At 42.4% G+C, this 21,001-nt stretch overlaps 2 protein-coding genes across 3 annotated transcripts in view; one reads left to right on the top strand and one right to left on the bottom strand.

Moving 5' to 3' along the window:
- Positions 1–21,001, bottom strand: part of CENPP (centromere protein P) — a 219,170-nt gene that overhangs the window by 38,744 nt on the left and 159,425 nt on the right. The window lies entirely within an intron of this gene.
- ECM2 (extracellular matrix protein 2) overlaps positions 1,163–21,001 on the top strand; it is a 33,237-nt gene continuing 13,398 nt past the window's right edge. The window contains exons 1-4 of one of the 2 annotated variants that reach the window (XM_047701068.1): positions 1,163–1,306; positions 15,708–16,023; positions 17,505–17,693; positions 19,681–20,268. In XM_047701068.1, the coding sequence (XP_047557024.1) occupies positions 15,732–16,023; positions 17,505–17,693; positions 19,681–20,268 (1,069 nt within the window). In that variant the 5' untranslated portion in view covers positions 1,163–1,306; positions 15,708–15,731. The remainder of the gene's footprint in view (positions 1,307–15,707; positions 16,024–17,504; positions 17,694–19,680; positions 20,269–21,001) is intronic. The other variant, XM_047701069.1, reaches the window with a different exon arrangement.

The following is a 21,001-nucleotide window of genomic DNA, read 5'->3' on the forward strand; positions in this document are numbered from 1 at the left end:
AACCCCCTGACGTGCTACTCCTAAGTGCAGTCTCTAACAAACCTCACTGTTACCAGCATTTATAATTTCTAAACCTGGAACACCCACAAGCTAACCTCTCCCACATGTCTTTGGACTGCGGTGTTGTCTGTCAGAGTCTACATGCCTTTAATAATTTCTCAAGAATTCTCAAGAATTTCTCAAAATTTCTTTCTTCTAATAGTACTAATTATTTTTCAGTAAAGTGTTACCAAAAAAAAAAAAAAAAAACCAATAACCCCCAACAAATATAGTTTCTGTCATTTTAGGAATTTGGGTGGCCCATGTGCTTAGTCGATCATCTTGATTTGGTCTACCCAGGTCATTTTAAGATTCTGGAACAACAAAAATGTGTCTCCTGTCAGAAAATTTGGACACCTGAAGTAGAATAATAAGAATTTTTAAAATAGTCATAATTACCTACTCTATGACAGGCATTTTACATACATTATTCATTTTATTTGCACAAAAATTTGAAAGATAAGTACTGTCATCCCAGTTGTACAGAAGAATAAACTTTAATCAGAAACAACAGTAACTCATGCAAGGTCCCCGTAAGCAGCGGTGGAACTCTGCTCTCTGACCTGCTCATTTGTAGATTAAAACAAAACAAAACAATAACAAAAAACTGAGGCCAAAGTAGACAAAAAATTCGCCAGAGTAATCATCATCAGGATGCTCTAAGTTCCTACACACATTTTCTTGTTATTGCTTCAAGGTTAGAAGTTACATAATTTCAGTGACATTAATATGTAACAGCTCTTTGCTCTGTTAACACAGCCTGCAGACGGCGGGGAGCAGGGGAGAAAGAAGCCAGTTAACCCCACTAAAGGCATCCCAGGAATGCACAATCCTCAACAAGGCAACAAGGGCATCTCTGCAATCTGGTAGAGCTCAAGGGGGACCATGTTGAGTGGTGTGAACTTTAAGATCTTTTTTAATGCAAACAGTCTATGGAAACGACACATTTCTTAATCAGCCTCTTCTTCTGAGCTTCCAGCTCCCGCCTTCCTAATGCCTTCGCCTGCCTTTGCTTTCTGCTTCTCCTGTGATTTAGAAAAAATATTTCCCTTGGTAACCATCTTCCCTGGTTACTCTCTTGGCTGTTCTGCACAAAGATCTGAAAGGCATTTATCCCCAAGGGAAGCAGTTATTTCAGATTTTACTAAGAAGTCAGTTAACATTTCTCAACAATCCTCTTTGTTTTAAAGAAAGCTCTGGTTTTGTTTCATTTTCAGCTGGAGACTTAAATGACACCAAGCAAAACCTACTTAGTTTAGAATTTCAGGTAAAAAAGTTTTAAATTTTAAGTTTCTACTAAAGCATGTGGAATGGTTTTAATATTTGGGTGTTTTATGTTGCAAATGTGTTTAACACTTGAGGAAATTACCTCTTACTAATAGATTTTAAAAGTTTAAAGTGTGCATTATGCTGTTTACTTGTTTTTTTCAGGATGAATACTTCCCAAGTATTTTAAACTTTTACGGAATTAGGATTAAATATATTATTATATGTTTAAATGGAATTACATGCTCAATAGAAGCATAAATTGGTTTGAAAATTACATTCTCTATTTTTAAGACCTAAAAGAACATGAAGTATTAACTAAAATTGTTTTTCATTTTTAAGCCTGTTAAGTTAAAAGGGACAATAGACGTTTCATGGCTTTGTGCAGAAGTTTAAAATTCTCAATTTAATGTTTTAAAAACTTACTTAAGACAGTTGATGAAAAACTTTAAATGGAGAAAAACAGTAAGTTAACCAAGACTTACAGATGGTATTTAATGTTGGGATAAAACAGGAAGTGCTAGAAAGAAAAATTTACTTGATCAAAATAATATCTACTGGGATTAGAATACCATAAATTTTACCTCTAGAAACACATTTACTCAATTGCAGAGTTGCTTATTAAAGTAAATATTAAGTGTAATGCAAAGTTCTATGTATCACTGAAAATAACAAAGGCCTGGGCATCAAATTATAAAGTTAGTATTGAGAGGCCATTTCGTTAAAGATTATTTAAACATTTAGATTCTGACTTTGTTAAAATTAAGATAGCTCTGTAATTTTATTTTTGACGTGTATATTTAGGTTTCTGCATAAGTAAAGGCGAGCCAATTTTGGCGGGGGGTGGGGGTGTGGGGGTGTAGGGAAAGCCTAAGGGAGATACCTCCAGGGTGTCACTGGGGGAGGGCGAGCCCAGACAAGGCCCCGGGATCATGGCCGTCTGAGACCTCATCCAGGGCCAGGCCCCCACCAGGGCTGGGCTCCTCATAACTCTCACCCATTTCAGGATGGGGAGTCTGCAAAGATGGCCGTCAACGCAAGACAATTTCCGTGAACTCGCTGCACGCCAAGTGCAGCTGCGACGCTCTCCAGCAGAGCCCACGTCCCCGCCACTTGGCACATGCTGCTCCCCTCCGGCTGGCAGCCCAGCTTCTCACACTGCTTCCCCTGCTGCCACTGCGGCTCTTTGCCAACCCATCTGCTGGCTCTCTGAATCGACTTTTATAATGTCAACTGCCTGTCGGCTGAGGGATTTGCTCCTCTCACACCCTTTGCCTGTTAGTTCTACTAAAACTGAAGTAGATGACATAAATTTGTAGTTTCATTTCAATGAACTCCAGCAGGGATTTTGAAGAGACAGTAATTAATGGACATATATACTGAACAAAAGCTTGCACTAGGGGGTTCGCAGGCGCGGACAGTGCCTCAGAGGCGGTGGTCCATGGAGCTGAAGTGAGCAGGTGATTCGTCAGAGCTTGGTCCAAGTGTAACCGCCCAGGGAGGGGGACGCAGGCCGACAAAGTTAAAAAGATCTAGTGAGGGACACCTGGGTGGCTCAGTGGGTTAAAGCCTCTGCCTTCGGCTCAGGTCATGATCCCAGGGTCCTGGGATCGAGCCCCACATCCGGCTCTCTGCTCAGCGGGGAGCCTGCTCTCCCCGATCCCGCCCCGACCTTGCCTCTCTGCCTACTTGTGATCTCTGCCTGTCAAATAAATAAATAAATCTTAAAAAAAAAAAAAAAGATCTAGTGACATTCAAGAGAACACACCAAGCTGAAGGCCCACCCTCTCCTCTCACCGCACCCTAGAAGGAACGAAGATCTCTCACAAACAAAGTGAATGCGCAGCTGCACTAGGAGATAAGGAGGGGAGGGGTTCCTGGCCATCTGGACCCTGGGACCAGCACCTCAGAGAACAGGAAGCGACTGAAAAAGACACTAAGTGAAGGAGTGCTCATGTGGAAAATCAAGTCCTCGTTAGGTTAAAAGATCCCAAGGATAAATTTAAAAAAATGAAAACAAAACAAAATGAAAACAAGCCTGTGCTTTATAGTAAAACTTCTGACTATTAGAGAGGAATTGAAAATACGAAAATAACTTCCACACAAAGAGGGAAAAGACTTCTTACAAAGAGATGAGAATCACATTTAAGACTTCTCATCAGTAACACCAGCAAACAGACAATAGCTAAGGTTTTGGAGGAAAACAATTTTGAGATCATTATTCTATTTCCAACTAAACAAAATTCTAAACAATTTTGAAACCATTATTCTATTTCCAACAGTTATATTTTCTGATGTAAGATTTCAAAAATTTTAAAACCCAAAACATTCCTTTGGAGAGAGAGGATATATTTCAGCAGGAAATAAAAGTAATCCGAGGGAACTCCTGGTTCTGATAATGCAAACAAAGCACTCCAGAGCAGCAGATGCTGAGAATAGATTAGAGGAAAAGAGCAAGACTAATATTTGGGATAGAATTGAAACCAAATAGGTTTGAACAGCTTTTTTCTGAAGGCATCTGGAAGGAGTGTCCAGAAGAGGCAGCAGAGAATTTCTTTGTAGCTTTAAAACAGCCTCAGGAGGCAAGAGAGAAATAAAACTCTAGGAACTGGGATGCCTGGATGGCTCAGTGGGTTGAGCATCCAATTCTTGATTTCAGCTCAGGTCCTGATCTCAGGGCTGTTGGATGGAGCCTCACGTCAGGCTCTGAGCTCAGCTGGGAGTCTGTTTAAGATTCTCTCTCTCCTTCTACTCTTCTCCACCCCCCTCCCCTGCAAGCTCTCTCTCTGTCAAATAAATAAATGAAGTCTTTAAAAACAAACAAAATGAAACAAAACAGAACAAAAAACCATCTAGGAACAGGGCCATGCCAGCAGCAGCGTGAAGGGAAGGTGATGTGGCAAAGTCCTCAGGCTCTGGTTTGGGGTTCAGTGTAATTAGTAATTAGGGACAGTGAGGCTGAGCTTCAGATCACTGTCTATAACTGGTAGTGCTTAACCTCATGACCGAAGCAGATGTAAATCCTTCTGGGATAAAGAATATATCACCCAAGGCTTCAAAGTGTTTTCCTAATTTTCATTATATAACATCTGGTGCTCAATCAAAAGTCATGAAGCATTTGAAGAAACAGAACAACATGGCTACCACCCCAGGGAAATAATAGAAAATAGAAATAGGGTCCAGAAAATGGCAGTCTTCAGATATAGAGTTTAAGAAAAATGTGATTAAGTGTTCAAAAAGTATAAGACTGAAACTTTCAGTGGAGAATTAGAAATAATGAGAGGAACTCACTGAAAACTCAAAAACTAAAACCCACAATAACAGAATCAAGAGAGTCAATGGACAGATTTGTTGTTGAAGATATAATGAACTGGGATAGAGGTTGAAAAAATGACCAGCATAATTCATGGAGTGAAAGGAGTGAAGATGACGAGAGAGTGCAGACACAGTAAAAAGGCCATCACCCCTGCAGGTGTGGCTTTGGACAGAAACAGGACAGAAATGGGAAAGTATTAGGTAGAAATATGGGCCCAGCATGCTTCCACTGCGTAATTCTGCTTAGGTGGAAATATAAGAGCTGACAAATCTCCAAATTTAATGAACATGAGGCCATAGACTGAAGAAATGCTTAAGTCCCCAAGAGGATAAAAACAAGAAAATCCTACCTCTGTATAATAGAGCAAAACATCTGGAAACCAAAGCCAAAGAAAATATCTCCAAAGCAGCCAGAAAAAAAAGTTACTTTTAAAGGAGAAATAATCAGGTTGGTAGATGACTATTCAATCAAAACTAAGGAAACAAGAAGATATTGGAATGAAATCTTCAAAATGATGAAACCAAAAACTTGTCAACCTACAATTCCATGTCTAGCAAATACATTCTTTCAGAAAGACACAATACATAAATCTTTTCAGATACATACGAAAAAAGAACTGGCCACCAGGAGTCCTGCATTAAAGCAATTACTAAAAAGTGTTCTTCAATCAGAAAGAACATAACCCTGACAGGAGACGGACACTGCGACAGAATGAGCAGACATGAAAGGATAAATGATTAGGTGATTTGAAAGCACTGGTTCTCAGCTGGGGCAGGATGACCCCCTTCATCCCCCATCTGGTAATGTGTGAAGGCATTTTTGCTTGTCATTATCAAGGGGAAGGTGCTGGTTCCGTCTAAGGAGTAGAGGCCAGGGATCCTACTAAATATACAAAGACCAGCCCTCCACAAAAAAAGAATTACTTAATGCAAACGTTAATAGTGCTAAGGTTGAGAGAGCCTGACCTAAATGAAAATCAACATCATCGTCTTCTGAAGACTTAACATATACAAAGAATTAATATTATGGACACAGCACTTGTGCTGGGATCAGGTGACTGGAGGTGAAGCTGTCCCTTGCATTGTCCAGGAAGAGGGAAAGGTACTAATTTACATTTATATTAAGACTTGATAAGTTGAGATGTAATAAGTAATAAATAGTATAAATTACAATAGCAAAAAGTGTAAATTAGTAACAGAACAATGAAAACTCACTAATCAATTTCAAAAAACAAGTAAGAATTTTAAAAAAGGGAAAAACAAACCACAGAACAGGCAGGACATGTCAAGTATTACATTAAATATAAATAGACTAAATGTTTCAGTTAAACGACAAAGATTGTCAGATTGCATTAAAAAACCTCCATATGCTAATGTAAAGTATATTAAAATATAAGATTATAGTAAGATGACAGTAAAATGATGCAAAAATTATACAAGCAGATGTATACCAAAAGAAAGCATCCATGTTACCAAAGTAGATCTTATGACAAAAAGCACTACTAGAGATATAAAAGTACCTAATGATAACAGCACTAGAGAGATATTACAATTCTAGATTTGAAAATACCTATAAGGTAGCCTTGAAATATATTAATAAACATTACCAAATGACTTATAGATATTAAACAACATCCCAAAATAAACCCAAGGGATAATATAGTTCAAAAACAAAGGAGACTCTATTATTATATTATTTTTAAACTGAAAATTAAGGGACACCTGGGTGCTCAGTGGGTTAAGGCCTTTGCCTTCAGCTCAGGTCCATGATCTCAAGGTACTGGGATGGAGCCCCACATCAGGCTCTCTGCTCAGCGGGGAGCCTGCTTCCCCTGCCTCCCTCTCTGCCTACTTTTAATCTCTGTCTATCAAAAAACAACAACAACAAAACCCTGAATATTAAAACTATGAACACAAAAATACTTCCAAAAATATATACATAAGAGTACTTATAATAGTGAAAAACTAGCAAAGAATTTAAATATTCATCACCAAATTGTTAAATAACTTATGGAATGAAAACAGAGTGGACAAATGGGATGGATTAATTTAAATTGACATATATGTCCACAATTTATTAATGAGTGAAAGGAAAATAGGTAGTAGTATAAGATATAGTGAACAATTCTATTTGTTCCAATATATATGTTCACGTATGTAAAGAGGGGTCACGAAATTGAACTAGAGGGTGGAAAACTAGGGCCCATAGGCCATATTCTGTTTTTTCAAACAAAGTACCACCGAACATAGTCATGTGTATCTGTTTACTTACTACCACCGGGAGCTACTTTGGGCTGTAACAGCAAAGTGAGTAGTTTCAACAGAGACTGTTAGACCTCAAAGCCTAAAATATTTACCTTTTGAACCTTGAAGAAAAAGTGTGCCTATCCGTGCACGAAGCTATGAGTTATGGTTAAGGCAACTTACCTTTTCTGCCTTATAAACGTGTGCATCATTTTGAGTTTGTAAAACATATATAGTACTTTTACAAATTTAAACACCTTAAGAACCACTGATAAAAAAAATTAGAAAACTCCGGAGAGAGAAGGCATGTGTGAACATGGCTTCTACCTTTATTTTTTAATTTAGTTTTTTTTTTAAGTTTATTTAAGTAATCTCTGCCCCAACATGGGGTTTGAACTCATGACCCTGAGATCAAGAGTTGCATATTCTTCTGAATGAACTAGCCAGGTGCCCCCACTACCTGTATCTTTAAATCTCTTCTGGGCTTTCCTCTGGACAATGAACTAGAGCCCACCCTAAGGAAGACCTTGCTGATGGACCTTCCTGAGCATCAAAGATAAAGTCTGCCAGTACCGGGAAGGAGGAGACTTGAAGGGCTCGCTCCAAGTCTGAGCAGTACACAGTGGAGCAACATTATAAATCACCAAGGTTGCTAAGAAACAAAACTTCACTTGAGCACAACAGAATACAATCTGGAAGCAGGATCATCCATCAAGGAACACTCAGTTCTGGCCACAGGAGCATATGAGACTTGGAAACAGAGCAAAAGAAAACAGCATCTAAGAGTTAAGAGAAAACACTGGGAAAGAGACCAGTGTATAGAAATGGTTTGTTCAAAAGTTATCACTAAAAGACCCCACCTAGCTGTAATTCATTAGATTTTGCCATAAGCAGTGTGTGACTTTGTTATTAAAAACCTCTGTACCTGTTCCTCTAAACCAGGGATTCTCTTGGGGTGCCTGGGTGGCTCAGTCAGTTGAACAGCTGATCCTTGATTTCAGCTCAGGTCATGATCTCAGGGTTGTGAGATCGAGGCCCACATAGGCTTTGCACTCAGTGTGGAGTCTGCTTCTCCTTCTCCCTCTGCTCTTCCTCACAGCTCTCTGTCTTGCTCTGTATTCTCTCTCTCGCTCTCAAATAAAATCTTTAAAAAAATAAATAAATAAACCAGGGCTTTTCTATCTAGACAGTTCTGACGTGGTGGGCCTGCCAGTCCCTTGTCTCGGCGGGCGGTCCTATGCTCTTTAAGATCTCCAGCAGCACCCAGGACCCCACACACATGGGAGTTGGAAGCGCCCCTCCCAATGGTGACTGGTGAAAAGTCCAGACACCACTAAGTCCCCAGGGGGAAAAACTGTCCCTGGCTGAGAAGCATGGCTTTCAGTGGTGGGCTGGCAAACTTGGCCTGCAAAGTATTTAGCTTTTGCAGGCCGTATATTAACATCTGTTGAAACCACTCAACCACGCCCTTTAGGGGAAAAGTCACCAAAAGTAGTACACAGACAAATGAGCGTGGCTGCTCCAAGAAAACGTTGTGTATGAGTACTGAAATTTTAAGTTCATATGATCTGTCATGAATTCTTCTTTTAAATCTTAAAACCATTTAAAAGCATAAAAGCCCTTTAGCTTGTAGGCTGTATTTCAAAATAAGCAGCAGGTGATTCCATTTGGCCTCCAGTCTCCAATTTCCTGACCACTGATCTAACCTGTCAACCCCAGAGCCTGCTCCCGGAGGTCCCCCATGAGAGGACTCTACCTCTGAGGAAGGTGTGAGACCATACAACACTGCTAAGAGTTTCACACCAGTGAGGTTCTGTTCATGATGTGACTTAGATGTGTGTTTCTAAACACCCACCGTCTTACCCTGACCCAACCCAAATACAGTGGTGAGGACAGTTGAAAATTAAAGAGTTCTTATTTAGTGTACCTGTAAAACCATAATCATAATTCAGAAAAATGAATACACCCATCATCCCCCAAAACTCCCCCATGACCCTTGATAATCTACACATGCCAGACTTCCCAACCCCCGTCCCTGCCTTGAGGCAACCACTGATACTTCTGACAAAAGACATATAAGATTGTGTCCCTGAAAACTATGAAATATTCTGAGGTAAATGGAAAAAGAACTACGTAGGGGATATGTACAGTGGTTATAGGTCAGATGACTCAGGTTTAAATTCTCAGTTCTGGGGCGCCTGGGTGGCTCAGTGGGTTAAAGCCTCTGCCTTCGGCTCAGGTCATGGTCCCAGGGTCCTGGGATCGAGCCCCACATGGGGCTCTCTGCTCAGCAGGGAGCCTGCTACCTTCTCTCTCTCTGTGCCTGCTCTCTGCCTACTTGTGATCTTTGCCTGTCAAATAAATAAATAAAATCTTTAAAAAAAAATTCTCAGTTCTGTGAAGTTAATCTATAGTTTTGTCACAAAGCTGGTCAAAATTCCAGCAGGCTTTTTTTTTTTTTTTTTTTTTTTTAATGGTGATTCTAAAATTTCTATGGAAATGTAAAGAGCCTGGAATAGCCAAAGCAACTTTGGAAGAGAGAGGAACAAGTCTGGAGGACTAGCACTACCGATGTCAACACTTACTGTAAAGGTGGGGGAGTAAGGATAGTGTGATGCTGCTGTTGAGACAGACAAGTTATCAGTGGGACAGAACAGAGGCTTCAGAAGGAGACCAAACCCGCACAGGCAGCTGGTTTTCAGCAGTGGTACCAGAGCGATCTAATGTAGGAAGGGGGATCTTTTCAGCACATGGAACTGGAATAAGTGTGTAGTCATGTATAACACAGAAAATCGATCGTAGATAACTGTAAGAGCAGAAAATGTAAAACTTGTAGAAGAAAACAAAGGAAAAAATTCTGGTGACCTTGGAATGAACAAAGACTACTTAAGTACAGAAATAGAAATAATTTTTTTCCAACTGGACTTCATCAAAATTGAAAGCTTTTTCTCTTCAGAAGACACTGTTAACCATAGAAAAATGCCACATACTGGGAAAAATGTTTGCAAAGTAATACAGTCAAAAAAGTACTTGTATCAAGAATAAAGAAGTCTTAAATTCAATCATGAAAAGAAAACACAGTTTTTAGCAGCCCAAAGTTTTGAACACACATCACCTAAGATGATACAGAAATGGCAAATAAGCAGTGAGATGAGTTCAAAATCATGAGTCATGAGGGAAACGAAGATGAAAACCTCCGTGAGCTAGCAGTACACATCAACTGGAGTGGCTGAAATTAGAAAGATGGGCCATGGCAAGTGCTGACAAGTATGGGAGTGACTAGAGTTCTCGGACAATGTTGTTGGTAGTGCAAAACCACATGAACACTTCTGGAAAGTGGTCTGGCAGTTTCTGCAGAACTCAGTGTCCACCTACCATTTACCCAGCCATTCTGCTTCTGGTCGCCCAAGAGAAATGAAAGTGCGTGTCCGCACACAGACTTACATGTGTGTGTTCACGGCAGCTTGCTTTGTACCAGACAAAAAGCGGGAGCCGTCCAAATGTCTAGCAGCACGTTAGTGGATAAGCCGATTGTGATATATCCAGACAGTGGAACACCACAAAGCAACAACAGTGGGGAAATCTCAAAATAATTATGTTGAATAAAGAAGTCTTACGCAAAAGGATATATACACGATTCCATTTGTAGAAAATGCAAACTCCTGCTGGAATTTTGACCAGCTTTGTGACAAATCTGTAGATTAACTTTACAGAACTGAGAAGTTAAACCTGAGTCATCTGACATTTACCCACTGTACATATCCCCTACGTAGTTCTTTTTCCATTCACCTCAGCAATACTTCATAGTTTTCAGGGACATAATCTTGTACCTCTTTTGTCAGAAGTATCTTTTAAATATTCCACTATTTTTATGAGTTTATAAGTGGTGTTGCATTTTTTTTAAAGGTTTTTTTTTTTTTTTAAGATTTTATTTATTTATTTGACAGACAGAGATCACAAGTAGGCAGAGAGGCAGGCAGAGAGAGAGGGAGGAGGAAGCAGGCTCCCTGCGGAGCAGAGAGCCCAATGTGGGGCTCGATCCCAGGACTCTGGGATCATGACCTGAGCCCAAGGCAGAGGCTTTAACCCACTGAGCCACCCAGGCGCCCCTGGTGTTGCATTTTTAACTTAACTTTCTCATTGCTGGTAGTATATAGAAATCTTAATTTTTGTATATGGATTTTATATACATCAATTTCTATTCCAGTCTGGATGCATTTTGTTTCTTGGTCTTACATTACTATACTGACTAGAACATCCAATAAAATGTTGACTAGAAGTGGTGAGAGCAGACATCCTTTCATTGTTCCCAAACTCAAGGGGAAAACATTATATTTCAAAATTAAGCACAGTGTTAGTGGTAAGTTATACATGACAATTATCAGGTTCAGGTTCACAGCAAGTTACAACTGACAAAACTACATTGACCGTCACTATCACCAAGTCCGTAATTTACACTACGGTTCACTCTTGGTGGTATATACTCTATGGATTTGGACAAATGTGAAATGATAGGGATTCATCATTACAGGATTAAGCACAGTATTCTCACTGCCCTAAAAATCGCCTGAGCTGCATCTACTCATTCCACACACACACACACACACACACACACCCCACCCAGACCAATCCCTGGTAGCAACTGATCTTTTTACTGTCTCTACAGTGTTGCCTTTCCAGAATGTGACAGAGTTGGAATATTACAGTATTAGCCTTTTCAGACTCCCTTCTTTCACTTAGTGATGTGCATTTATTTCTTCCATGTCTTTTCATGGCCTAGTAGCCCATTTCTTTTTAGTGCTGAGTAGTATTCCCTTACGTGGACGGACCATTGCTTTTCCATCCACCTACTGAACATCTTGGTTGCTTCCAAGTTTGCTGTAAACATCAGCGTGCAGGACTTTGTGTGTTTTCAACTCCCTTGGGTAAATATTAAGGAGCATGATCGCTGGGTTACATGGTAAGAGTGTGTTTGGTTTCTAAGAAACTGCCACGCTATCTTCCAAAGCGGCTGTGGGCCAGTCTGCATTCCCTCTAGCCATGAACGTGAGCTCCTGCTGCTCCATATCCTTCTTGGTATTTGGTGTTTGTTGTCAGTGTTTTTGATTTTGGCCATTCTAAGAGATGTGTAGTGGTATCTCATTATTTCTGTTTTTGGCTTTTTTAGAGAGAGACAGAGAGAGTGCAAGCAGGAAGGACGGGCAGATGGGGAGAGAGAGAGAAAGAGAATCTCAAGCAGACTCTATCTCAGCATGGAGCATGACATGGGGCTCGATTTCACAACCCTGAGATCATGACCTGAGTTGAAATCACGAGTCGGCTGCCCAACCAACTGAGCCACTCAGGCATCCCATCTCAGTGTTTTAACCTATAATCTATTTTTAAAATCAGTACCTGAGATGGGAGAGCAGAAATTGGAGATGATGACTGTAAGTTTATCCTCGCAGTTCCACTTGTTCCTTTATGCTGTTTGGAAGCTGTATTAGTCAGTGTATAAAGGTTTGAGATTATTTTGTCTTCGTGAAGAGCAGACCCCTGCACCATTACACAGTAGTTCTCTTCATGCTTGGCGATATGCTTCTCTATCTTATCTATTTCATCTTATGTTAATACAGACACTCCGCTTTTCTTTCGTTTAGTGTTACCATGATACAAATTTTCCCATCCTTTTGATTTTAACCCATTTGCATCTTTATATTTACCATGAGTTTCTCACAGGCAGCAAAGAGTTGGGTTGTGCTTTTTAAAAACTCTAATCTGGGGGTGCCTGGGTGGCTCAGTTGGCTAAGCACCTGCCTTCAGCTCAGGTCATGATCCCTGCTCGATGGGAAGCCTGCTTCTCCCTCATCCTCTGTCTGCCACTCCCCCTGCTTGTGTTCTCTGTCAAATAAGTAAATAAATTTTAAAAAATCTAACCTGGCAATCTCTGCTTTTTCACTGTGGCATTTAACCAATTTACACTTAATGAGATTTATATACATATGTTTTGGATTATTTTTATTATTCCATTTGATCTCTTTTATTGCCTTATTTGCTGTAACTTTTTTTGCTTAGTGGTCATCTTAGGGCTTCAGGCATGCATCTTCAACTGACTATATCTTGTCTTCGAGTGACGCTATTCCACTTCATAGCAAAGAACCTTACAACAGTATGTGCACACATTTTCTCCTTCCTCCCTTATGCTTCTCTTCTCATACATTTTAATTCTACTTGTTACACACCCCAAAGTACACTGTTACTATATGAACACAATCTTTATGGACTCCTTCTGCACCTCTGTGTGCCTGCTAAGTTTTCACCAGACTCCCAACCGCCTGCTGGGTGCTCTGGAACATGGTCACACGATGGCACATGGTTTGGTCCTTCAGAGATGGCTTGCTGTTCAGTTTTGTTAAAAAGGACCAGAGCAGCCATTAGTCTGGGGAAAGGAGGGCTGTTTCCCTTGCTGTGCCAGGGCCCTTTTGAACACTCTGCCTGATGCCCTGCGACGTGCAGGTTTTCCCATCTGGTTGGCAGGCACCCAGACTCTGGCCAGCCTTTTATAAGCCCAGGGAATTTCCCTTTTGTCCTTTACAGTAGTTCTTCCAGTAGTTCTTCCTGCAGTGTCAAGAAGTTCACTCACACAGACATGCTAATAATCAGGACTCAGCTGAAGACCTGAGGTTTCTGGAAGGCTTCTCTAGGGCAGCTCTCCTTTTCTATGCTCTGTAAACTCTTACCTCCCTGGAATCCCAAGGGATTTTCAACTCAGGGAACCAGGGCTCTGGCAGGATCCCCTCCCTGAGATGCAGCATGGAAAAGAACTGCCTCAGGCTGTGAGACCAGTCTTAGGGCTCACCTTGGACCCACCCCCAAACCCCTGCCCAGGGAATCAATGTCCTGTGCTACTTCACGCCTAAGGTTTGAAAAATGCAGCTTCATGTTTTTGTCCTAATTTTAAGTTAGCTCAGGTGGGGTCTCCTGTTACTCCATTTTGGCTAGGAGCAGAAGTCAGATTTGAGTTTTGTCACAGAACTGCTATGATGGCTGACGGGTTCTCTATGAAGTGACCATGAACTAACTTCCAGCTTCTCCAGATGTCGCTGCTTCTCGGAGCCACTCTGGTCACTAACTATGTAACTGGAAGGAATGTCAGCCACACAGGGACGGCAACCCCACAAAGAGTGCTCACTTCTGGTGATGCACATATGGAAGAATGTAAAACACAGGTCTGTGAGTGACATCTGTACTTAGGCAAAGACCTATGGTGGCAACCCTGTGCTTGCTAAAACCATGGTATGTTTGTGCTGACAGAAGTCACAGTATTTGGCTAGACTGGCACCGATCACTTCCAGTTCCTACACATTTAGGCAGTAGGCACTGTGGCACCAGGAGGGCCTCGCCTCAGCCCCCAGCACATGGTTTTCCATTCAGATGCCCTTTGGGGCTCCTACAACCAGCCCACAGATTTTGAAGCAGACTTGTAATATATCAGCGTCTGAGGTCAGTAGAGCACTTTATTTGATGCAGAAAGAAAGGTTAAACCCAAAGCTTACAGGGTCTCTTGTCTATTTCCCAAGATCCCAGCAAGATTGCCAGGTTCAGGGTCTATGGCCATGTTTTTGGCCCTTTGACCTTTCAAAATCCCTCCTTTGTAGCTTGGAATTTTAATCTCTGTACATAGCATCACCTTAAACCTTTACCATTCCTGCTAGGGTGATGCTTTCTGAAATGTATCAGTTCTGTTCTGACTGACAGAGGTGACCAAGGCAGGTAGGAGGAGTGGGGTAAATCTCCTCACCAAGCAAGCTGCCACGTTCGCCCGTGATCCTGGGTCCCTGGCCTCCCTGAGGTTTCAGATTCTCCTCCACACACCCTGGCTCCATCTTGGGGTACTGACAGCAAGGGAACCTGGGTGAAGAACAGAGAGGAGAGATGCCCAGCGGGGGCGAAGGGGGAGACACAGGGGGCAATGAATGCCACACAGACCTTCCTCACAGGACTAATCACAGGCCAAAGTGTGTGGCTAGTTGAATCCTTCAACCAAGCCCTACAATCAATCACCCGGTGGAGGGTTTCTCTTTACTTTCTGTGCTACCTGACTTTGTGGCACCTGGACCAACATGTCTGACCACAATGCCACAACCGCAGGTAGTCTATCACCAGGAATATGAGTATTCATTCCTCCAATGCCTTTTTCACTTTTACAACATGCAGGGCCCTGCACTCTTGGGGCCAGCTAGTTAAGAGTTACTCTTACGTCTTTGCAACCGATGCGAGTTTGCTGTTATTTTTATTAGGTGCAGCTATGCCCCCTCCTTCCAACAAGGAGTTATAAAGCCAGAGGATAGAAGAACCAAATAGCAGAGCAGAGGACAGGGCCGTGGGCAGCCCAAGTCAGAGGATGACCTGGCACAAAGGTAGAGCGACCCCGGGTAACCTGAGGACACAGCACAGCGGTCTAAAGAGGGCTCAGCAAGCCACGGCTAGGAGGCCGAGTCCAAGGAACTGTCTCGGCACACCCGTCTGTGCACCACGGTCTATCCTCATGCTATAGGGGTCAAGTGGACTAGGCATGACAGTGTGTGAGCTGTAAAGCCTAGAACAGAATATTTAGTATCTGGTTTTTCATAGAAAAAGTTGGCTCATGCCTGTCCCAGAGGTAAAGATATTCAAAGTTCTTTGATCCTGATAGAAGAATTCTACATTCTGACTTGACAGTAACACAACAGCATGCAGCCCACAGATTATGTGTGTCATTTCCCCACGATGCTGCTGAGGCATACCAGCAACAACACGCTGATTTTCACAAAGGTAAAAATTAGGCACCACTAAATCCGAAATCCTCTTCCCTCTCATTCTAGAAATTGGATGGTGAAAAGGCAAGCATGAAATTTGCAGGTTTGCTTTGTTTCCTTCTGCTTATCATTTTTCAAACTGATTATGGACGAAATGAAGAAACGCCTAGGAAGCAGCAGAGGAAGGCGTATTACAGGAGACTGAGGAAAAGCTCCTCGCCTGCCCACAGGTCTGGTGGGCAGCTGGGGATCCAGCAGGCGATGGTCACACCAGCAGCAACAATGCCTGCGCTGACCTTGGATTACAGCACAGAGGAAAAGTCTGACTCTGACTCCTTTCCAAGTTTTCTTGGAGTAGAATCAAGTTATAATGTGTTGCCAGGTAAGAAACCAGTGAGAGAGGGGGAGAGAAAAAGAACCTCCCGGAAGAGAATTTTCCAAAAACATTTTTTCAAGTTATCATATATATTAATATATATTTAAAGTTATATTTTCAACTTAATATATATTAAGTATATTTTTTCAAGTTACTATAATATCCAGATATTCTATTGTATCTCTTGGTTTAGTCCACAAGGATAAGTTTTGAAATGATTTAAAATTTCATTTACAGAATGTAATTATAATACAAAACTACTGGAAAACAAAAAAATAATTAGCTATCCCACAACTATATTTATAAAACCGTAGTTACTATTTTGGTTTATTAATTTCTAGTCTGTTTCCTATGCCATGTATTTCAAATAACTGGATTCATAATATAGAAAATATACATATAAGGTTATAATCTTTTTCATTTATAATGACAGATCATCTGGGATATAGAAAAATTATTCAGATGATTCCTTGAACACATGGCTATTAACTATTTTCAACCAAATTCTTTTCAACCAAAAGTGGCAGTAAGCCACTGAATTTAGTTTATGTAGAGAAACTACTGGGTAGGGCTGGGTGGTGAGGGGAGGGAGGTAAGGGAGGGAGTGAATGTGAGAGCCCATCTCAGGGTGGAACGTGGGGACAGCGGCTCACCAAACAAAGGACAGGCATCACAAATGACACTAGGTCAGATGGAGAGCTTGTCCTCTAACATTCCAATCCAAGTAGGCTGTGTGATGGCTGCCTTGGTGGACACACTGACCCATATGTCTGTGACCGTGTACGTAGAGAAATGGAGATACTTTGGAAACACTTCACAAGTATGGCACTGATGATGTGTGAGCTAGTGTTCAGTAACACAGGAACTCTAAAAAGAGGGTCAGCTGCAATCTCTGGCACTTCCCCATCTGCACACGGGTAAGGGTGAGACATGGGCTCATCATTGCTGCCCTTCCTGTTCTCTGTCCTCTGGCATCCGATGGACCCACACTGCTGTGTCTCTTCTGAATTTAGATATGGCCTATCATCTGCTTTGCTCAATGTAATGAGACACTTTTAGGGCTCGTGGGGGATTAGCAACCTCCGTCCCTCTGGTTTGGTCTTCAGGGAAGCCTGCCTGGAGATGCAGAAGCCTGCTGATTGTCTCTGAGACTGTCAGGAGCACGGCCCCTGTGTGCCCCTGTTGGACACGTGGCACAGAGAAGCCATCACTGAGACTTGGGGTTCGTTGTTATACAACGACAGATAGAGTATTGGAGGTGCAGCTCAGAGTCAAGTTACCAGGAGCTCAGTCTCAGAGGCTGAGAGCAGAGCATGCGGAAGCTGCTCTGGGGTCACATCTCTGGGGTCTATCTACCCCGCGCGTGAATGCACACAGAATGCCACTCTAGCGTGACTCTGTCAGTTCGGCTTCACGCTGTGCTCACCGTCCTTCACAGGTGCTGGTGACCACACAAGGAATTGACGGTGCTCCTGCTTCTCTTCTAGGAAGGCAGGGTCACTGTCTGGTCAATGGGATGACCATGTACAACCGAGCTGTGTGGTCTCCTGAGCCGTGCACTACCTGCCTCTGCTTGAATGGAAGAGTGCTTTGTGACGAAACTATGTGCCACCCTCTGACGTGCCCCCAAACAGTTACCCCCGAAGGAGAGTGCTGCCCAGTCTGCTCTGACGCTGGTATAAGTATCTAGCCAAAACGCAGTATCACATGTGACTTAGTCTTCCAACTTCCATTGCTTATTTTGTTACTAACTTAAGTTTTAAATTATGGTAAACTAGTCATCAAGGTACTTAAAATACTTGCACAGTGATGATAAACATAGAAGTTATTTGGGAAAATGGATGGTAGGAGGCAGAAAAAAAAAGATCTTGGCTTCATAGTTCCAGCTCTACCAGAATGAGTAAACTTGGACCAGACCACATTGTGCACTGACACTCGCTTTAGAGAATGAGTGGCAGGATCTGCAGAGCCAACAGTCCCCAAGTGTCATGCGAGGGAAGAGCTCTGCTTAGCTCCTTAGGTGGAGTAGCTCCCTTAAGGCAATTCAGTGTGGGCATAGTTAAGACCAGGAAGAAAGACAAGGAACTTCTGATGAACAAAGGCAGAGGGAGTCTGCATCTAGAGAAGAAAGCCCAATGCCCCAGCCTGCCTGCACTCATTACCGCTCTGGGAATCTGGGGAAATGCAGGTGTGTGGCCCTGGAGCAGTGCCTGTGTCTTGGGAGCACTGCTTCCTGCCACAGGGCCTGCTGAATGTTCACCGTCTCTGCTCTCACGGGGCTCATACCTGAGGGACAGCTGACTCTCGAGATGGAGGCCTAGCCAGTGCCTTCTGAAAGGATGCACACGTGGCAAATAATGTGATGGGAAGGAACAGAGACACTTTCTCTTGTCTACAATCAAGGAAGATTATTTTCCATGCACACAGGCTAGTTTCAGGGTGGGTGTCCACAACAGCCTCCTACCAGGAAGAACTTAGAATATTTAGGAATGTAAGCATTTTGGCTTATACTAACATTATTTTACTAAGGCATTATGTCTTTAAAAAATGTTAGCAGATACACAGGCAAGATTCAGAAATTATCAGACATTTTTCAAAGGACTTGGAATAAAATGTTGTGGTTTTTTTGGAAAAATAAACTTGGATATACAGGAAGGATTTTAAATGTTTCAATATGATAGCTTTAGCTTCCCTTCCCTAATTTTTTCCTATTTTCCTTTTGCATGTTCTGCCAGGGATGTGAAAAAATAACTCCCTGACTTTATAATATATACTGGATTGAGATCTCAAGTAATTCCTTCAAATAGTACATTTTCTGAGTTCCTTTTCTGGGTGATTTAGGTATAGTATGAAATAAAAGCAGGGCAACGACTCAGGAAATCTGCCATCACTAGAGCTCACTTCTTCCAGAGCTCTGGTCACTGTCGGGCCCTCCCTTCTTTCTGCTAAATACCCACACGGGTGAAGGCCCGCTGCTGGCCGTTCTGCTCCTATCATCATGGGATGCCGGGAAGCACTGGCATGCATGCCTCTGATTTAAAACCGTATCATTGGAATCCAGGAAGCCCCCCATAAGTGTCAAGTACTAAAAATTTAAGTAGAGAGTCTGGGAGGGAGAAAGGAGAACTTTCTCTAATCCTGAATTTCAGAAGATGCTTTTGGGCCTATGGGGCTGAAAGAAAATCAGACAAAAATCATTATAAATCTGCAAACAAAAGCCAGTTTCACTACCACAAGCAAAATATGTTTCACTTTTTTATGTTTGATGGTACAGATTCTCACATTATCAATAGCCCCAAGTAACTGAACAGTATCTATTATAAAGGTCACACCTCATCATATCGCAACCTCACATAGGACTGCTTACCATCCTGCGCCATGTGGCAATATTATTCCCTTTTAATTACCGGGTAGCAAGATATTTTAGTAAAAATAAATATTAAGGCCAAAGGAAAAAACAAAAATTGCTTAAAATAAATCTTATAAAATAGAAATAAAAACTACTTTAAAAACTACTCGAGCAAAAATTCCAAAATGCATTCCACATTTAAATTGCACTCAAATACCTGGAGGGAATAATATTTACTAACCTCACCTCTACTGTGATTTTTCCTTTTACTAACGTTACACCTCGCCCCTGCTGTGTCCTCCCTGCACGGCCAGCAACCTCCCATGGTACAGCATTAAGTGATAGAAGTGAATTTTCTGGTGATTCTTCAGAACAAAGAGAACCTACCAACTTACCTCGCAAGCAACTACCACCTCGTCGGGTGGAAATGGACCAAGTGTTGCAAAAAGAGGAACTTCAGTTTGAGGAGGATGAAGAAGAAAGTAAAGAAGATGAAGATAGGGAGCAAAAGAAACAGACTCCTGAACCTGGAGAGCAGGGGAGACCTCTCAGTGAGGGGCAGAGCAGAGGAGAGGCAGAGGAGAGACCCCGAGCAGAGGGGAGGCGGGTCCATCAACAAAGACATCCAGCAAGGGAGGAGGAAGAGGAGGACGAGGAAGATGAGGAGGGGGACGAAGAGGAGGAGGAGGAGGAGGAGGGAGAGGAGGAGAAGCATGATGGCACCCTTAGAGGAGATGTGTTCAGGGGGCCCTCCAGACCCCTGGCCCCCCCTCCTCGCAGAGGCAGGCCGCCTCTGCCCAGCGGGTGCTCCCTGTCCTACAGGACCATCAGCTGCATCAGCGCTGGCCTCACACAGATACCACCGCTCACAGCACCAGAGATAACAAGCCTGGAGCTCGTTGGTAAGAGAAGTGGACGTCTGTTCTGTTTTGTGAATGTAACTCTCCTTGCCCTGCGAAGGTCATACTTTAATTTCATAATATAAGTTGATCCCAAACAGACTAACTTCACAAGCTACAATCATATACATAAACTTCGTAGAAGAAATAGCATGGTTCGGCATAAAGCAAATTTCTCCAAACCAAGTCATGATTTCCCACTGACTTTTTCCCTAAAGTCAGCTTTACTGAGGTATAATTGACATGCAGTAAAACTTATTTTTAGTGTGTTCTCTGAGCTTTGACAGATGTGTACAGTTGCATAACCAGCCCACAATCAGGATACAGAACCTTCCCGTCACCTCACCATGTTCCCTCGTGCTCCTCCTTCTACCAGCCCTGGTCTCTGCTGAGGTGATGGGCCTTCAGGGTTTGGCTGTTCACGGTACGTTACCAAAGTGGGGTCCCACAGCATAGTCTTTTTGTTGGGTTTCTTTTGCTTACCACGATGCTGTGGAGGGCCATCCAGGATGCTGTGGTCATCAGGAGCTGGCCCCTTCCTCACCACTGAGTGGGGGGTGCTCACGTGGATGGACCACAGGTGTTTGGTGAGCCCATCTGGGTGACTTCCACTTTGGGGTCACTATACATACAGTTCTAAAAATATCCATACACAGAGGTTTGTGTGGACCTAGCTTTCTGTTTTTTAAGGTGCACAGCCAGGAGTGGAAATGCTGAATGACAGAGTAAACATGCG

The sequence above is a fragment of the Lutra lutra genome, chromosome 13 (assembly GCF_902655055.1).
Source record: "Lutra lutra chromosome 13, mLutLut1.2, whole genome shotgun sequence".
Classification (NCBI taxonomy): domain Eukaryota; kingdom Metazoa; phylum Chordata; class Mammalia; order Carnivora; family Mustelidae; genus Lutra; species Lutra lutra.